This window comes from Peromyscus leucopus, chromosome 5 (assembly GCF_004664715.2).
Source record: "Peromyscus leucopus breed LL Stock chromosome 5, UCI_PerLeu_2.1, whole genome shotgun sequence".
NCBI lineage: Eukaryota > Metazoa > Chordata > Mammalia > Rodentia > Cricetidae > Peromyscus > Peromyscus leucopus.
In genome coordinates this window covers 23,950,201-23,967,998 of record NC_051067.1, presented here as the reverse complement: position 1 = coordinate 23,967,998, position 17,798 = coordinate 23,950,201, and the positions used below count along the sequence as shown (strand labels likewise).

The 17,798-nt window shown below is 40.1% G+C and overlaps 1 protein-coding gene across 1 annotated transcript in view; it reads right to left on the bottom strand.

Annotated features, from left to right (window-relative positions):
* Ofcc1 (orofacial cleft 1 candidate 1) overlaps positions 1 to 17,798 on the bottom strand; it is a 292,427-nt gene that overhangs the window by 135,367 nt on the left and 139,262 nt on the right. Inside the window, exons 13-14 of the mRNA XM_028855629.2 lie at positions 8,986 to 9,068; positions 1,158 to 1,285 (exon numbers count right to left, since the gene is read on the bottom strand). Of these exons, the coding sequence (XP_028711462.2) occupies positions 1,158 to 1,285; positions 8,986 to 9,068 (211 nt within the window). The remainder of the gene's footprint in view (positions 1 to 1,157; positions 1,286 to 8,985; positions 9,069 to 17,798) is intronic.

Below are 17,798 nucleotides of genomic sequence, written 5' to 3'. Positions count from 1 at the left end.
TTCTAATTATGTGCCCATACCTCGCTCATCATGGTGCAGGAAGCAAAACAAACCTTTCTCCCTATCTCTTCTATCTGATATTTTGTCACAACAAAAGGAAAAGAACCAAATGCTGAAAATAAGTGCCAAGAGGTGGGATTGTGGCTGGGGCACATCTGACCATGTCCTTGTAAGCTTAAGGAACTGGTACAGAGGACAAATGTGGAAGACTTGAGATCTCTGGGCTAGGGAGGCACTGGGGCTCTGAAAGCTGAGCTTAATACACTGTTTTGGTGAAAATGTGGAAGACTAGAATGCTGATAGAAAAGTAGACCATCAAGATCGTACTTACAGGGTTCAGATGGGAACAAGGACTCTACCAGGAATTTGATTTCAGGCGATTCATGTTACAGTTTGTCAAAGACTCTAGCTATGCTCTGTCCTCATTCTGGACATTTGAGTGAGGCTGCATTCAAAGATAATAGACTAATATATAGGCCAGAGGAAATTTCAAAGCAGCATAACACTCAGGGTGTGGCAGGGTTACCACCTTCTGCTTTCAGCCAAATTTACAGTGAGCACAAAGTAGCTCAGAAACATGTGAAAATCAAGTAGCTCAGATAAGAAAAGAGCAAAAATGAAATTCAGGTCACATAAGAAGCAAATGTAGGATTGCCTCTTTGGCTAGTAGAAGGTAGCATCACCAAGCAGACATTGACTTTTAACACTGGATCAAGAGCAAAGGAAATTTGAGGCCAAGACTGTGTAAAAGTGGAAAGACGCTTTAAAAGTTTCTGTTTAGAAAGAGAGTAAGAGGATCTATACCCAGCCACATCCCAGTTCAGTCTTCAGTTTCAGTTTCTACCATCCCACCATTTCCCTAATGCAGGTTCCTCTTTAACACTCAACTCCAACTTTCTCAGGGATCTCGTCTTCATCTCTTCTGTGGGGCACTTTGTGAATTTTTTTAAAAAGCCATAAATCATAACATACCAATGTAATATTCATATCTATCATTGGACTGTGAACATCCCTGGGACAGGATAGATATGCTATAGTCTAAAATGAATACATAATCAATTTTGAGGACTAAATAAGTAACAGCAGAATAAGGCAAAGAGATTTGTTGGAGTCATTGAATGCAAATAAAAAATAAAAAGGCATAATAAGACACTCACCAAACTGAAAGTCGATGTTTCTCCAATTCCTCTAGGTAAGATGTATCCCCTGAATAATCTTCAGGATCTCCAGGTCTCCACACAGTAGATCTTTCCTTTACAGAATGATCACCCTTGATAGAATTAATCTATGGAGAGAGAGAGAGAGAGAGAGAGAGAGAGAGAGAGAGAGAGAGAGAGAGAGAGAGAGAGAGAGAGAGAAGTATTCTATTAATAGTAGATGACGAGTTCACCTAGATTCAGGAGTTTGTTTTTTTTTTTTCTCCAGGATGACCTGTGGAGTCACCAATTACACAACAAGTTGCCAATGCTTCTTGGATTGTTGCATACTTGGTATTCTCTCACCAAACTCGTCTCTGCACAAAGGCAGGAGCATGGAACATTCACTGTGGTAAAGCACACTGAATGGCACCTGTAATTGTTGTTACAACTGACATGTAAAAAGCAAACAAACCTTGATCATGCTATTACACTCAATCAGGATTTTGGCTCTAAGTTAAAACAGGAGTGTACCTTACATTAGCTCTTAGCAAAGGACGTTTGAAAGGAGATTCCATAGCCAGTCTATAGGAAAGAAAGGGAGGTAGCTAGGTTTCAAATACAGGAAAGAAGGACTTGATGAGTTCTTAAGACTCTGTCTCCTTCTGCTCTATGCTTCAGCAGGCTATTGCATACTAGCTTTGCCTTCATTAACCTCTGAGTCCTATAACCCATGACCCTCATAACCTTAAGCTCAGTACTTGTACAGTGTCTGTGAAGCTAATTTATTAGAACTTGAAAGACCCTTGCAACATGATGCTGGGTCTAGAGACCTGTCATTCAACCTGGGAGTCCTGCTATGGTAGAAAGTGGGGTAGGGAACAATTACCCCAGCAGGGGCCTCTCTTCCTCTTCCAGCAAACTGCCTCACATTTTACCTGTTTCATGTATGAGTCTCCCGGAAGTAGTTTGAAGAACGTGAGCCCAGAACAGTGGAACACTGGGTGTCACATTTATAACAGTGGCCTTAAAACCCTCTGTCTTCCTCTACATGCTTTCACTTGTCATTTGGTAGGGGCCAGTTTCTTGAAATTCTTTGATCTCAGCTGATCCAAGTGTCAGCATAACTCAAGAGTTTGTTTTGCAATTGCAAAGTCCGGCTTGGGGTGGGCAGGTTGCAGGAACCAGGAAAACCATAGAAAACCAGGTGGAGTCAATGTGTCATCAAATCCCTAGTGAATCCAACGGGGCTTATTTCTTTTATATGGAACTGATCGGTTTGATTACTTTAAGAACAAAATCCAGTTATGACAGCCATGAATTTGAAATACTTTCTATTGTGGTCCTTTTTATCTTCCTTAGCCTTTAGAGCTCTTAAAACAATAAAAATATTTCTGATCAGATTATTCACACTGGTGTTCTTAATTACCCCATTCCTGAGGCACTTGAAGAGTGTCAAAATTCCTGAGAAAAATAAGAGACTTTTGAATTGTCCCATATGTCTTTGTAGCCATTTAAATTATAAGTTGATCCCACCTCTTTATGAGTTTCTCATTTTATTTAATCTTCCTAGATAGAAAGTTGAAGTGGTGTCTGGAGAGATAATTCAGTGGTTAATAATATTGACTGTTCTTCCAGAGAACCTGGGTTTGATTCCCAGCACCCACACAGCAGCTCACAAGCATCTGTGACCCTAGTCTTAAGGTATTCCAGGGTTACCAGGCATACACATAGTGCAAAGACATGCAGGAAATACTCATATACATAAAATTAATAAATAAGAATAAAAGAATGCTTAAATGAATGCCAAGATCTAGTCTATCAGTTCAGCTTACATACTCACCACCTTTACTACAAAAATGCAGGTGTTTTATGCTAGGGACCATTGCATGCATTCTATCTGGTTAATCTATGAATATCTGTCCTGTTTCCTCAACTAAACTTCTGACAAGAGTGGAATTCAGTATATATCATTGGGTCTTTCACAGAACCTAGCATGATTAAACAAAAAAAAAAAAACATACTAGATGTTCAAGAAACAGTTATTAGGTTGTTTCACTCACATTACAACTAGCAATGATGAACATTGCCTCCAGCTTTTAAGTCACAAAGAAAGATATGAATAAATTCCAAAACTCAAAAAAGTTTTCTAACTCTTTATATTTTCTTTAAAGAATAAATATTTAAATCTATACACTAAAAATACTTCAAATTGGTTTTTTGAAAAGTATGAAATCATGGAAACTCATTCATGTCCAAAGCAATAAGCCTCCCCAAAACAAGAACACAAAGAATTTTTATTTTTAAAAAAAATGTGAACACGTGCAGAGGAACCCCAGCTTGGAACCTGGGTTTATATGCTGTCTCCATGGCATCTAATACTCTCAGGTGTCCACTAAGCACAAATTTTTATCTTGACTCTATGCCTAATAAACAAGGCTTCAACTACAGTAGTGTCAATTCTTAAAAGACAGAGGAGGCCCTCTGGTCCATTCCAGATTTAAGTCCTGCCTGAACTGTGAAGTAGAGAAACATTATCTTCAAAGACCGGAAGCCTGGGGATGGATTTTCCGGAAGTAGTACTTTAGAAACGTTATTACCTGTACTTTAGAAGAGAAATCAGTATGCAAATCTGTTCTAGAACACCACAGTATAGATATTATATGTGTGGCTATTCATATCCTGACTCAATACATAAATAAAAAGCAAATAGTTGGAGGTAGATTTCTGAAACTCAGAATCTGATTTCCACACTGATGGACTAAATATTTAGTTGATGAGGCTTGCTATTCAGAGTCAGCATTGATTAGAAATGGCTGAGAGACCTCTCTCCCATGCATAGTATAGGGTGAGGAACAAGCATCTCAAGAAGTTTTGGAAACCTCAACACATAATGCTAATGCTTCAGTGAGAATGTAAACAGACTATCAGAAGACACACATACATGTCCCCTCCACATTTATTGAATACAGGTGGACAAGGTCCATGAATAGAAGGCTTTTAGTCTTAGAAGTAGAGACTATTTGTCTTACACAGATCAGACCTCAGTTTAATGAAAGCCAACTCAGACTTACATATAATTGTGTGGAACTAACCTATTATGACTTTCTTTGTAAATAGAAATCATAGAGGTAAGCAAGCATATATAAAAAGTTAAATATATTTTAAATATTATATATCACACTGTATATTTATTTTATATGTTGCATCATATATTTTACTATGTATAATATTAATATTATAATGTATATAATTTTATATTTATGTAATTCTTCCTAGGAGTAAGACACTAGCCCTCAAATGTTTTATTTTTTATTTCTTTTTAGTTTTAATTGTGTCTAAATGTGTGTGTCTGCATATGAGTATGTGCATATTTGAGTGCAGATGATCATGGAGAACAGAGTTGTTGGATGCCCGGAGCTGGAGTTCTAGGCAGTTGCAAACCACCTGATAAGGGTTCTGGAATGGAACTTAGACCTTTTGCAAGAGCAGTGTGCATTCTTGACCCCTTGAGCCACCTCTCCAGCCCTCAGATGTCTTAGAATATTAATGTAAACAGAATCTGCACTTTATGATATACAGCATAAGTGGCCAAGTGGGTGTTTAACTCCCTTTCTGGTGCATTTATTGTAGGAGTTTAGGAAGCTGGGTAGAATACAGGAAAGAACTAGTTTCCAAGGTTATCTGAGCTCATGACCTCTGTGTCTATTTGCATCTCCAGTAAAAAAAAAAAAATGCAGAGTTCCTATATTCTTGTTCAGATGTTTTTGCCCCTTGATCATAGTTCCCCCACTAAACCCTGGGCTCCAGGGCAAGGATGAGGATATAGGGATCCCAGTGGAGAAAGCTGGCATTTCAGAGGCCAGGGACAGGGTGCAGTAGAGAGGCCCTGCTGTGTCAGCACAGTGAAATACCACTCAGCTGCAGTCCAGCTTCCCTGACACCTTGCAGGGACTTTGAGCATGCTCTGTAGGGAAGAGTGCTGCACCTGCCCATCTGTCCAGATGATGAGCACAGGAATTGTTCCCATCAAAGGAGGTGGCTCCAGAAAGCGGAAATGGTGTCTGAAGACTGAATCCTGAGGATTACCTATGCTTTTGAACGGCCCTGGGAAGATCAGAAGAGAGCTGGGAAAACTTCAGTGCCAGTGAGAACAACGCTTGGCGATTTTTTTTTTTTAAGAGGACAGGAGAGGAAGATTTGATGCTAAGAGGCCTGAGTTAATAAGATCACAGAATTGCAAGCCATGGATAACAACAAATGCCAGGTGCATGCAGGAATCAAAGCAAATTAATAAGACATGCTGTTGTTTCTGTCTTTGCTGCTATTACCACAACAAGGCGAGGCCAAGGGAGGTGCCTAGAACCCCGAGATCTGGATGGGCCAGCGCTCTCTCTGTTCTGGGACCCTGAACAGTGGAGGTGGACTGAGCAGAGCTCCAGAGAACACCGCTGGACTGTGATACACCTTCCCCAGACCCCGCCTTGTAGGCATGACAGTTGCCGAAGTCTCAGTGGGGGTTGGAACTTCCAGATCAAAGCTGGAATGGCTACCCACTACAACCACCAAAAAAAAAAAAAAAAATTATGGTAAACGTAGATTCAAATTGTCAGCCTAAGTCTTAAAACCATACAGTACAAATATTGCTTCTCCTTTTCAAATCCATACCCATGTATCAGCCAAAGACATCACAGGAGAGATAAGGGATCTCAGGCTACATAGTTCAAGGTTAGACCTGACAGAATCCAGCAACCAATTCCACGGGCTTTCCTTTCTGCCCCGTGTAAGATAGCCAGCACTCCTGACTTCTTAGAACCACAAATTCTGGCCCCCTGGTCTTTGATATTTTAAGAACCAATAGTTGCCTTCCAAAGTCCAGGGTGAACCTTATTCCCTCACAGCCACTCCATGAGTATCGATTGTAATTCCAGATGCTATATAAAGACGTAGGCCTATGTAGGAGTTTGGTGTGTCAAACTGGTAGTTCATTGGGAAGAGGGCATTGTATCTTTTTCTAGGAAGTGGGATATCTGTCCTTGCTTCTAACACTCAGCAGCTTGCCTCTTGAGTGTGTTTCAAAGTCCGTCTTCACCCAGCTCTCTGACTACTCAGATTATTCCCATCATGTCCACACCACTTCTGGGTCTGATTCAGTATTTATACAAATGTACATGACCCCCAGGGGAGAACTTACTGTCCCGAGCAACTGACTGACAACTCATGGAATATAATATCAAAAGTAAAATTATGCCAGCCATGGTGCCACAGTAGTGTAATCACCACTACTTGAGAGGTTGAGGCAGGAGGATTGCAAATTCAAAGGCTATGTTGGTAACTTAGTGAGACCTTGTTTCCAAACAAAGTATAAGAAAGGACTGGAGGTAGAGGTAAATAGAACACAGCTGAACAGCAGAGGGTTTACATGCTGGGAGCAAGGCTCTAGCTTCCGTTCCTACTAGGGAAGGAATGAGCAGGGAGGGAGAGACAAGAGGGAGAAAAGAGAAAAGGAAAGGAAGGAGGAAAAAAGGAAAGAAAGGGGAAACCTGCTTAATTAAATAAGCAAACTCAGAAAATACAGGGAAATTGTGGAGTTTCTATATTGGTTATATTTGTGGCCATCTTTCCTACTTCCTCCCAGCTGCAAAGTTTATTGCTAGCAATTAAGTATGAGAACCTTGGAAAAGGCGTTAAAAAAGTTGATGTCAGACCCATGCTGTCCTAGCAGGTCATAGGCATGTCCCCCTCTGACAATTGTTCCTTGTTAAGATCACCCAAAGCTGGAGAGCAGAAAATCTGTATCTAGCTAAAAGGAGAAAGGTTGCACATCGTTTTTTCCTAAGCACCATTGAATCAATACAAGAGAGGTTCTAGAGCCGGGCAGTCTGGCTTCAGAGCCCAGTGCCTGTGCAGCCTTCTTGCTGAGGTGGGTGTCATTCTGGCTAGGTCCCTCTTCTGTGTTCCGTTTGCTCACCTGTAAAGCAGGAATCGTGATGAGGATGGCAGCTCTGCACTTGTTATTACGAGAGTAAGAACTAGGAATCCTTACTATCGTCCAGCAATGCAGCTATTGCTGCAGAGTACTCCTGTCTTTTGATTTCTCAGCCATGCCCCCCCCCCCATGACACAGACTGAAGTTGAAAAATTACCACAATCTTCAATACTGAAATTGGCCATGTGTGCATTAAAATGTGCCATCTATGTGGCTGAATGGTGACCTGCTATTTATAGATGAAAGAAAGCAAAAGTGACATTAAAGCTAGTCTTAAGAACAGGCTGTAGCCGGCGGTGGTGATGCATGCCTTTAATCCCAGTACTTGGGAGGCAGAGGCAGGCAGATCTCTATGAGTTCAAGACCAGCCTGGTCTACAGAGCAAGATCCAGAAAGCTACATGGAGAAACCCTTTCTCGAAAAAAAACAAAAAGAACAGGCTGCAAAATTGTTTCGATAGAGCTATCCCTTAAAGCTTATCTTTTAAACATGTTTTGCTTATTATTATTGTGTTTGGGTGTGTGATTGGTGGGAAAGCATGTGCTGTGGTGCCTATGTGGAGGTCTGAAAACAACTTTGTGAAGTCAGTTCTTTACAACTTTATGCAGGCTCTGGAGATTCACTCTAGGTCAGCAGGATTACGTGGCCAGCATTTTTGCCCACTGGACCACCTCACCTCACCACATCATGCTGCTATTAATGGAGCAAGCATATGCTAAGCATATGCATCAGCATACAATTTCAATATTGTGTGAACTACATATATGCTGTCCTTCCTCCAAGGACGATGGCTATGTAGTAGGTGATAATCAACCCTTACAGTGTGACCATGACACCTTTGGCCCACTATGGATGGGAAGTTTCTCTTACAACTAGATTTAATTAGACACAAAAGGAGAGAGTCAAGATAATTAAGATAACTCAGCTAAGTCTTAGACAAAGGACAAGACCAGGATGGAAGGAATCCTTTCATTTGAATTTCCTCTTGCCATCCTGATGTTTATGCCCTCTCTCCTCTCTCCTTATCTCTCTCACTCTCTGTCTCTGTCTCTGTATCTCTATCTATCTATCTATCTATCTATCTATCTATCTAATTTAATCTATCTCTGATATATTCTCCCCAGGCTGACTTTAAACTAGTGATCTTCCTGACTCTGCCCCCAGAGTGCTGATATTATAGGCATATCTCACCATGCTCAGCTACTTCAACTTTCTCACTAGCCTACATTTGCTGAATAATGGTCAAAAACCACTCAGTCTATGTAAAAAATAAATTTTAGGAATGGTTATCTAAAAACTAGATTCACAATACCAATAAAGACATTTTGGTCATTATTTTTAGAACCTGGGCTACCTAATTTAAATTAGTTTATCGAGTTGTTGGGACTTTTATTTTGTTGTTGTTGATTAGGTCTGGGAGTGCAGCATGGTGACAGGCTACTAACTACTATGTATTTGATCCTGTGTTCCACATAGCCCTGGCACTGTATGCTATAAAGAAATTAAAAAATATGAGATTTATACACATACTTCCTGGCAGCTCTGATCATGCCAAGCAAGTCCCTGAAACACAGCACAATCAACACATTTTCTAATTGTCTTCTCAAGATGGAATGTCACCCAGACAGATTAACTTAAACTAGACTTCCCAATAGCTTAGAGAAGTCTGAATCGGATGTAATAAAAATTTATTGGCTCTGTAGATTTGTCAGGCATTAGCCACTTTAGCATGTCCCACACTTCAAAACCTGCTTTGAAGAACAAATTACTTTCAACCTGGAAATACATTTTAAGAAATCAGAGCTAATAATCAGTGATTGCCGTTTTCATGGTCTTTCTGGTACCAGTCTTTCCCCTTACCTTAGCATGTAAGTCATGGACTTCTTTGAAGGTGTTGAGATCACAGTCCCTAGGGCAAGGATCAGTTTTATAAGAAATGCTCCCTGGAGTTAAAAACACAAAGGTGGGAAAAATAGATTATAGAGATTTTTACTTCAGAGGTGATGTCATCTCACACCATCAATACATAAGCGCTTATATAAAGTCTGACAAGTTGGGGCAAAAAGAGTTCTTTCAAAGAAGGAGGCGCCACTCTGATCCATGTCCACTGTTTCAGGTCAGTTGCTGGTCCATAAGCTACACAATGTGGGTTTACTTTACAAGTACACTGTCTTGGAGCTGCCTCCTACCTTCGTCAGAGGAGGATTCTCCATCATCAGGTACATCTCTGGGACTCAGTTCTACATCATCTCCTCTACACTGCTTATCGATGGTTTCTTATGAATCCTAAGCTGGCAGTTGTCTTCCTGCAAGCCCTGCATCTTCCTTGATTCACTTTTCTAGCATCTTGAATGACTCACTCCGTGTGAGGGTTTCTGAGCCTCAATACTATTGATATATTGGATTGGAGAGTACTTTACTGTGGGGCTGTCTTAAGCTTTGCTAGTGGCATCCTTGGCTTTTACTCACTGGATTCTAGAAATGTCCTCTATATTCTCATCCCATCCTCTTCCATTAGGACAGTAAAAGGTATTCCCAGACATTGCCAAAACATCTCCTGAGGGATGAAGCATGGCCAGTCAAGAACACTGTTCTACACCACAAAGCCCTTATAGACAATGTGTTTAGTTTATCTTTGTTTTTCCAAGAGTGTCTAGCGATGATTGACATAGGGTACTTTTGCAGCAGACATTTCTTAAGACATTAATAGTTAACAAGTAACTATTAATAAATAACAAAATTATCCCCAAAGCAGGTGTTAACTGCCATGTTATGTCATCCACACCATCAACTGGATGTCTCACTTCAGCGAACCCCTGTGCCAATGCCTCAATTCAAGATCTCATAACAAATATCCTACTCTAGAAGCTTCTAGAGCTTGGAGTACCTTGGAACAGCATTAGCTTTGTTGAAGTTGATAGTTCAATGAGTGATAGCTCCATCCACAAGGAGACAGGTATGAAGACTCAAGCCTTGATTTTTGCTCTACCCTTTACCTCCAAGAGTTGAATTCTGCACCACCTGCCATTTAGGGTTACCCTGGCCAGTGTTTTCAAATATGGAATCAGTAGTGTCAAACTTCTAGGACATGGTTGCATGCTTTGGGAACCTTTGATCCTTCAGGGGCAATCCAGGCAGGCTTATGATCCTGTTTGTGGCTCACTATAGGGGAACACAGTTTCACTACGTTTTTGACCCCACCTCAGTGGACTATGCCTAGCTACAGACAGACACCAGGAAAAGTGAGACCCTCTAGGTATCCCTTCCTCCACACTGGACTTTCAGTCTACTGAGATGAGATGACATAAATCCTTGGACAAGCTTCTTTACTGGGAGTAAAGCAGCAAAGTTGATATGTTCAAAATCAAGTTAGAGGTGAAGAGAAGATGAAGATGTAGGAAGCAACATGTCTATTTAGCTTTAAGTATGACTCTTCTAGGATTTATGATTTGCATTCTCACAATATAGTTGCACAAGAAATGTTTAATAGAAGACATTTTGCATTTTTTAGTATTTTCTAAGAATCTCATCTGTATTGTGTTGGTTACTATTGCACACACACACACACACACACACACACACACACACACACACACACACCAAACCTTTAAACTATTATCATTATACCATTCTAGAGTTTTGGCAGATTGAGAAATTGAGATTCAGATCAAAGAATTTCCTTTGAATCAAAAAGCAAATTAGTCAAAAATCTAAAATTTGATCTTAGTTTTATTTTACCTCAAAGCCCATGTATTTAATCCTTCTGGTGTATCTTACTAGAGAAACCACACTATGTTTTCTACTTACATATAACATTTTAAAACATTGGACATGTTATTTTTTGCTGCTGGAACAAATTACCTCAAATTTGTGGCTTAAAATGACGCTCATATATTATATCACATTTATTTTTGTGGCTTGGATGTCTGGGCACAGCCTGGCTTTGCTGGCTTCACTACTAAAAGCCTCACAAGGCTAAGATCAATGCAGTATCCAAGACTGGTTCTATAGGGACCCTTGTAGGCTTGCTGGTGTGGGCAGGATCTACCATGTCTGACACATTTCAGGTGATCCTCTCTGCTTTAAAGTCAAGAGCATCAAGGTACATCCTCCTTTTATTTATTATTTTTTTCTTTTTCTGTTTCAAGTTTTATCTCATTTGTGCATGTGCCTGTGCATGTACATGAATGCATGTACCAACAGAGGCCAGAAGAAGGCATCTGATCCTGTGGAACTGGAGTTACAGGTGGTTGTGAGCACCTGGCATGGGTGCTAGGATCCAAACTCTAGCCCTCTGAGAGAGCAACCAGTAGTTTTAAACCCTGATCCATCATTGCAGAACCAAGTCGTCTTTTCTTGCTTTGAATCTCCAACTGCTTTGCTATAACAGCCTAAGATAGCTTTCTACTTCTTTTTAGGTTAGGTTCATCCAGAAAACCTTTCTTCTAACATTTGAAAGTTGTAAAAGTATAGAAACAGACATTTAGACAATGCCTTGGAAATTATGCCTACCAGGAACAACTTTTGAGTTCCTTAAGTTAAAATGTAATATTGGGGCTAGAGAGGTAGCTCACTGGTTAAGGTCCTCTGCTCTCCTAGAGAACCACAGCTTGGCTTCCAGCACCTATATCAAGATGCCCTCAATCACCAGGGGATCCAACACCCTCTTCTGCTCTCCATGGGAATATATATATATATATATATACACACACACACACAAACATGTACATCATAAACAATAAAAGTAATATTCAATTAATAAAAATTCACAAAAAATAATAAAATCATATTTCAGAAAATATAAAAACAATGTTCATGCTAAGGAAGTAAAGTATTTATTAAGAAATAGGAACCTAAAATTCTAAAATTTTCTTGGTTCTCACACAAACTACCTTTCCTATAATGGACAGATGATAGAGAGATAAGTGATATACAGACAGACAGACAGATATTTTGAGCTTAAATACAATCACAGTATGTATTTTCACATAAACTTCCATTTTTAATTCAATGAGAAATTAGCCATCTTTCCAATACATGACTCGATCTTCTCCCTTAAGTTGACCTCTTTCCCCTTGGTAGCCATCATATCATAGTCGAGTTTCATATTATAGCCAAGGTTTATCTGACTCTACCTATTCATGTAAGCCATGCTATGCTTGCCAACTTGTGTTTCAGACCCCAGGTATGTAAATATATGCACTGATGTACTTTTCTTCTTGAACATAAAGGACAAAAATATTGTATGCCTCTGCCTATATTTCTTCTCACTCAACGATATCTGATGGAATTCCTTTTAAGTCAGAAACTTGAGCTCCAATGTATTCTTCATTTAGCATAGCATCATAGCACCATGAAGTAAGCTACTGCTTACTGAAAGTTCTCTTCCAGTGAACATTCACTTATTTATTCCTTACTTATTTTTATTTTTTATCAAAAGATCAAGACAATGCAACCATTTTGGCAGTGTTTATTTAATGGAACTGTTGGCACAAAGATAATGCCTGTCTTAAATATTAATAGATGATGCTAAATAGTTTTCCTGTAATTTGTAACAGAGTCTTACTTTGTAGTCCAGGATGCCTTCTCACTAACCATCCTGCCTAACCGGGTCTCAGATGTTGGAATTATAGGTAGCAACTACAATACCCATCAGTAGGCTGACTTTTCAAAGTGTGTTTTGGGATCTGAGCTATTGCTAAGTGGACAAAGCACTTGCCATGCAAGTGAGAATCCTGCATTTCAAGTCCCCAGAATCTATGCAAATGCAGGCGGGCTTGTTTGCCTACCTGTAATCACAGCAGAGAAAAGGGACTGTTTGGGCAAGCTGACTAGTTAGACTAGCTGTAAAGGAGATTTGGTTCAATTGAGAGACTCCACCTAAAAGAATAAGGTAAAGAACAACCAGGAAAGTGTCCCAACATTAACGTTGAACCTCCACATGCACACAAAAGCCTGGGCATATGCACACACAAATGCCTGGGAATGTGCACACACAAATGAAGCCACATCCATGACAACATGCACACGTTCATGCATACCATAACATACACTATGTTCATGCAAGCACTATATAATAAAATCCATTTCCCCAAATCTTTGCCACAAGTATGCCATTTCTTAATTACTAATTAGTGTTATAACCAGAGAAGGTGACCTCTATCAGTTACCTTTTATATATCTCTCATGTGTAAAATCCTTGTCAGGTTTTAGGTACAACATATCTGTCATTTGCTGTGTGTTGGATATGTTGCTATCATACATTAGCAAATAATTATACATTTTATCATTAAAATGCACTTTTTAAAAGATTCAGTCCTTTCAAAATCTTAAATGTTAGGTTTCGGGCTGCTGGCTTTGCCTCTTTGGATTTATTTTTATTCTATTTGTTGTTATTTCCTGATTAATCCATAGGTATGCAACTTTTATTTAACATGCTCTCATGTACATGTACTGTACACTCTGTATAATCAGAATTTTCTTATTAATTCCTTTTTTTTTTTTTTTTTTTTTTTTTGGTTTTTCGAGACAGGGTTTCTCTGTGTAGCTTTGCTCCTTTCCTAGAACTCGCTTTGGAGACCAGGCTGGCCTCAAACTCACAGAGATCTGCCTGCCTCTGCCTCCCGAGTGCTGGGATTAAAGGCATGCGCCACCACCGCCCAGCTTATTAATTCCTTTTGACAATGTATTTTACTAGAGGAATTTTCCAATGTTATAAAACACAATTTATTTCTTTTTATTCAGCTTGCTTTTGTACTTCATTTCTTCGGATTCTTTGTATTACTGCTTGGATTGAATTGAAAGCATTTCTTTTTTGGACTCAGCTTCTTCTTAATTTTTTTTTTTTTTTTTTTTTTTTTTTTGCTTTTTGAGACAGGGTTTCTCTGTATAGCTTTGGCGCCTGGAACTCATTCCATAGCCCAGGCTGGCCTTGAACTCACAGAGATCTGTCTGCCTCTGCCTCCTAAGTGCTGGGATTAAAGGTGTGTTCCACCACCGCCCAGCTCAGGTCTGTGTTCTTCTGTGTGTCTCAGTTCAACTCTGATATCTTCTTTCACGATGTAGAGTCATAGACAAAAGAACCAGTAGCTGTGGATTGGTGGGTACCTGGTTCTAGAAAGGGAGTGGTAAGATAGGCCAGAGGCCTGGGAATTTAAAGGATATGGAAGGGAATGTTTGAAGGAGCTTACAAGTGTCCCCTGGAAAAGAGTCAGCCTGGGAAAGGACAGCAGCTTCAGAGACCAGACACCTCCTCATCCCTGCACACGCCAGCCCACTGGGGCATCAACAATGATGGCTTTAAGATACAGAAAAGACAGAAGAAGAGGCAGAAATATCCCAGTATTGTATCCCAGTGTTGTAGTCCATCTCAACTTTCTGTGACAGCTTAAAGAAAATTGGGGGGGGGGAGGTGCAAGGTCCCTAACTCTGATAAAAAGTCCTCTGGCCATTGTTAGTGTCGACAAAACACGAATGGATACTTTAAGATTAGAGGTGGGTGCTCTGGTTCATCACAACTCCTTCCACACGCGTGCACAGCTCTGCACTCCAGCCTGTGTAGTGTGTTTAGGGTGAAAGTCAAGGACCAGCTTACCTCTTTCCTTACAACATCATCAATTTGATTGAGAGTCACTGGCAACTTTGTGTCTGCACGCCATGCATTATGCCTGGCTAACTTCAGAACACTTGAATCTAATTAGTGCTTTGAAATTCAAATTATTGACTTATGATTTAAATATCATAAACTGTACATATTTTATCTGCATAGCTCAGAGGATTTGACAAATCCTAGCCCCTATGTACCACCCCACAAGTCAGACATAAAGCATTTCTGTATAACAATAAAAAAAATGCTCAAATAAAGTGATATGCACTGGGCCTGCCCTTAAATGTGATTTATATACTCAGTAACATTCCATTGGGGAAAATTATTTTTTCCTCTGCAAGTGGTATTAGTTGAAGATCATTTCTGTGTTAGAGATGGGGGCTTGTGTCCATTTTCCCCACTCAGCCCTAGAACCCTGTCTGGCCTGAACCTGTGTAAGCTTTGCGCAGGCTTCCATGGTTACTGTGAGCTCATATGTGTGTCAGTCCTGCTAATGTCTGGAATGCCTTGTTGTCCTCAGTCCCCTCTGGCTCTTACAATCTTTCTGCCTCCTCTCCCAGAGTTCCCTGAGCCTGGGAGTGGGGGTGGGGTGATGACGTCATCCCATTTCCGACTGACTCCGCCCACTGCTACTCCCATTCTCTGCCCACCCTAAATTGTATAGATGAAACCTTCAACTTGCATTGCTCAAGTATTCTTGGGTGCATGGTCCTTCGCTGGAGCATGGTTACCAGGGGCTACACTTTTAGGGAGAGCTGTGTCTCCATCTCCCATCTCCCCGCAGCTACCAACTGGCAATGACTTCATGGCTGCAGCTGGGATTGAGTTGTGTTCTGACTTGGGTTTGAATGGGTTTTGTGCATGCTGTCCCAATCCCTGTGATGTTATGTCCTCCATTTTGTTGATAGCACTGTTTTCTTTCTAGAATATGTTGATTTTTCCCTGCTTCTTACTGGCAGGATTTTCAGTTCACCCTAGAGGTGCGGCATGGCAGCCATGGTGTTATCAGTACCTGGCTCCATTTTGCACTTTTGGCTTTCAGTTTAACTGAGGATGTTCAATCCTATAAGTTGATTTTTTTCTTCAAATTTAGAAATTTTTCAGTAACTACTTTTAAAAATATTTTTTATCAAGTCTTTGATAACTTCACACAATGTGATTTTATTATTTTCCCTCCACAACTCATTCACCCAATTCCTCCCAGATCCAACCCCATCCCCCACCTTTAAAATAATAACACAGAGAGTCCAATTTGTGCCTACTTTTTAAGTATATTTTTCTTCCCTCATACAGTTCTTTTCCTCCTCAGTCTCTACCACACACAGAGACAGCTGTGTGATGTCACCTGAAGGGTTGGTTCTCCACTTTTTCTTTTCTACATTATGGACTGGCTGACTTCTATTGTTCTGTCTCCAGGTCCGTAATCTCTTCTTTTCACCTTTCTGATGTACTGTTAAGCTTATCTAATGACTGTCTTACTGAAGCCTTAGAATTTCAGTTTTTTGTTCGGTTATTTGGTTGTTTGTTGTTGTTTGTTTGTTTTTGATGACTTCCTTTCTATAGCAAAATACCCAAATTATTCATTTATAAAGACCAAATTTCTCTTACTTTTGCTTGAATTTTGTGAATATATTTATATTGGCTTCTTAAATAATGTTCGCTAGTAAATTTAATAACAGAACTATATTGGATTTATCTTTATTCACATTTCCCTTTCTTGCAGATATAGTTTATAATTTCCTGTTTCTTAACATGTCTGTTAACTACAATTTCCTTTAGAGATAGTGTAGAAGACACTGGATTCTGTTATATTCCTCTGAAAGGTTTTATTATATTTTGTAGTGAGTAGTTCATTCACTTTCTTCTATGTTTAAACTGTTTAGTCTTCAATTCATATTTTATTGTAGTGGTCTGTGAAAAATCGTGAGGTTACTCAGCCCTGTCTAACTTGGCTGTAACGAATCTCAAAGAATAACTTGTGTGCTAATGGTTTACAGCAGTGGTTCTCAACCTCTGGGTTATGACCCCTTTGGGGTCCAATGCATATTAGATATTTACATTATGATTCATAACAGTAGCAAAATTTACAGTTATGAAGTAGCAGCAAAAATAATGTTATGGTTGGGGGTCGCCACAACATGAGGAACTATATGAAAGGGTTACAGCATCAGGAAGGTTGGGAACCATTGGTTTACCAGCTTGTTTAAAGCAATCTAGGGATGATTTGGAGTATGCTTTCCAGGAGGTGGCCTTTATGTATAACATGAAAACTTTGGGTGACTTGATTTGAAACTACTCTCAAGTTCACAATGATTTATCAGCATGACTTCTCCTGCTGGACTTCACCTCCCCCTGCTACCACCCTAGTATTGCTACTGTTCTCCTACAGGTCCACAATAGCTGCAGGAAGCAGCCACCCAGCAATGCCTAAGTTAGCCTGAGTCTGACTGTGTCCTGCTCAACTCTGGGCCCCAGGCAAGGAAGAATGTCATACTGGCCCCTCCCTGCTGCCAGCTCTGACCTGTAGGCCCCAGTTTTGTCAGCTGTCCTGAAAGATGAGTTCAGTCTCTCAGCCCAGGGGAGCATCACTGCTGTGATGGCATGTCAGTTATTCACAGCTGGACCACAGCTGGAATGCTGTGCCTGTACAGAGGGACACAGATCACCTGTGAGGACTCGGACGCAGATGCCTCTGCTCTCAAGAGTCACGGTCATGTTTCTTGGTACCCGCACCCCCGGCGGGCAGTAGCTTCAGCTTTTCTCTCTAGTTTGATGGTGAATTATATTAGAAGATCTAGTACAGCACCAACTACCCTATGATAATTAAAACCAGAAATGGAAAAATTGTTTAATATCTTAATTAAAAGATTGAAATGAATACATGTCCTTGTCTGGGCTACCTATGGTCCATTTTATGTGTTAATAATATAAATTTAGGTTAATTATTTTGAAAGTCCCCTTTATTTTATAGAACTGCATTCTACTTAATGATCACATCCTCTTCTGTTGAGAACATTAACCCGCAGATGCCTTTAGAGTATGTCAGCTGGTGTCACCCAGACAAAAT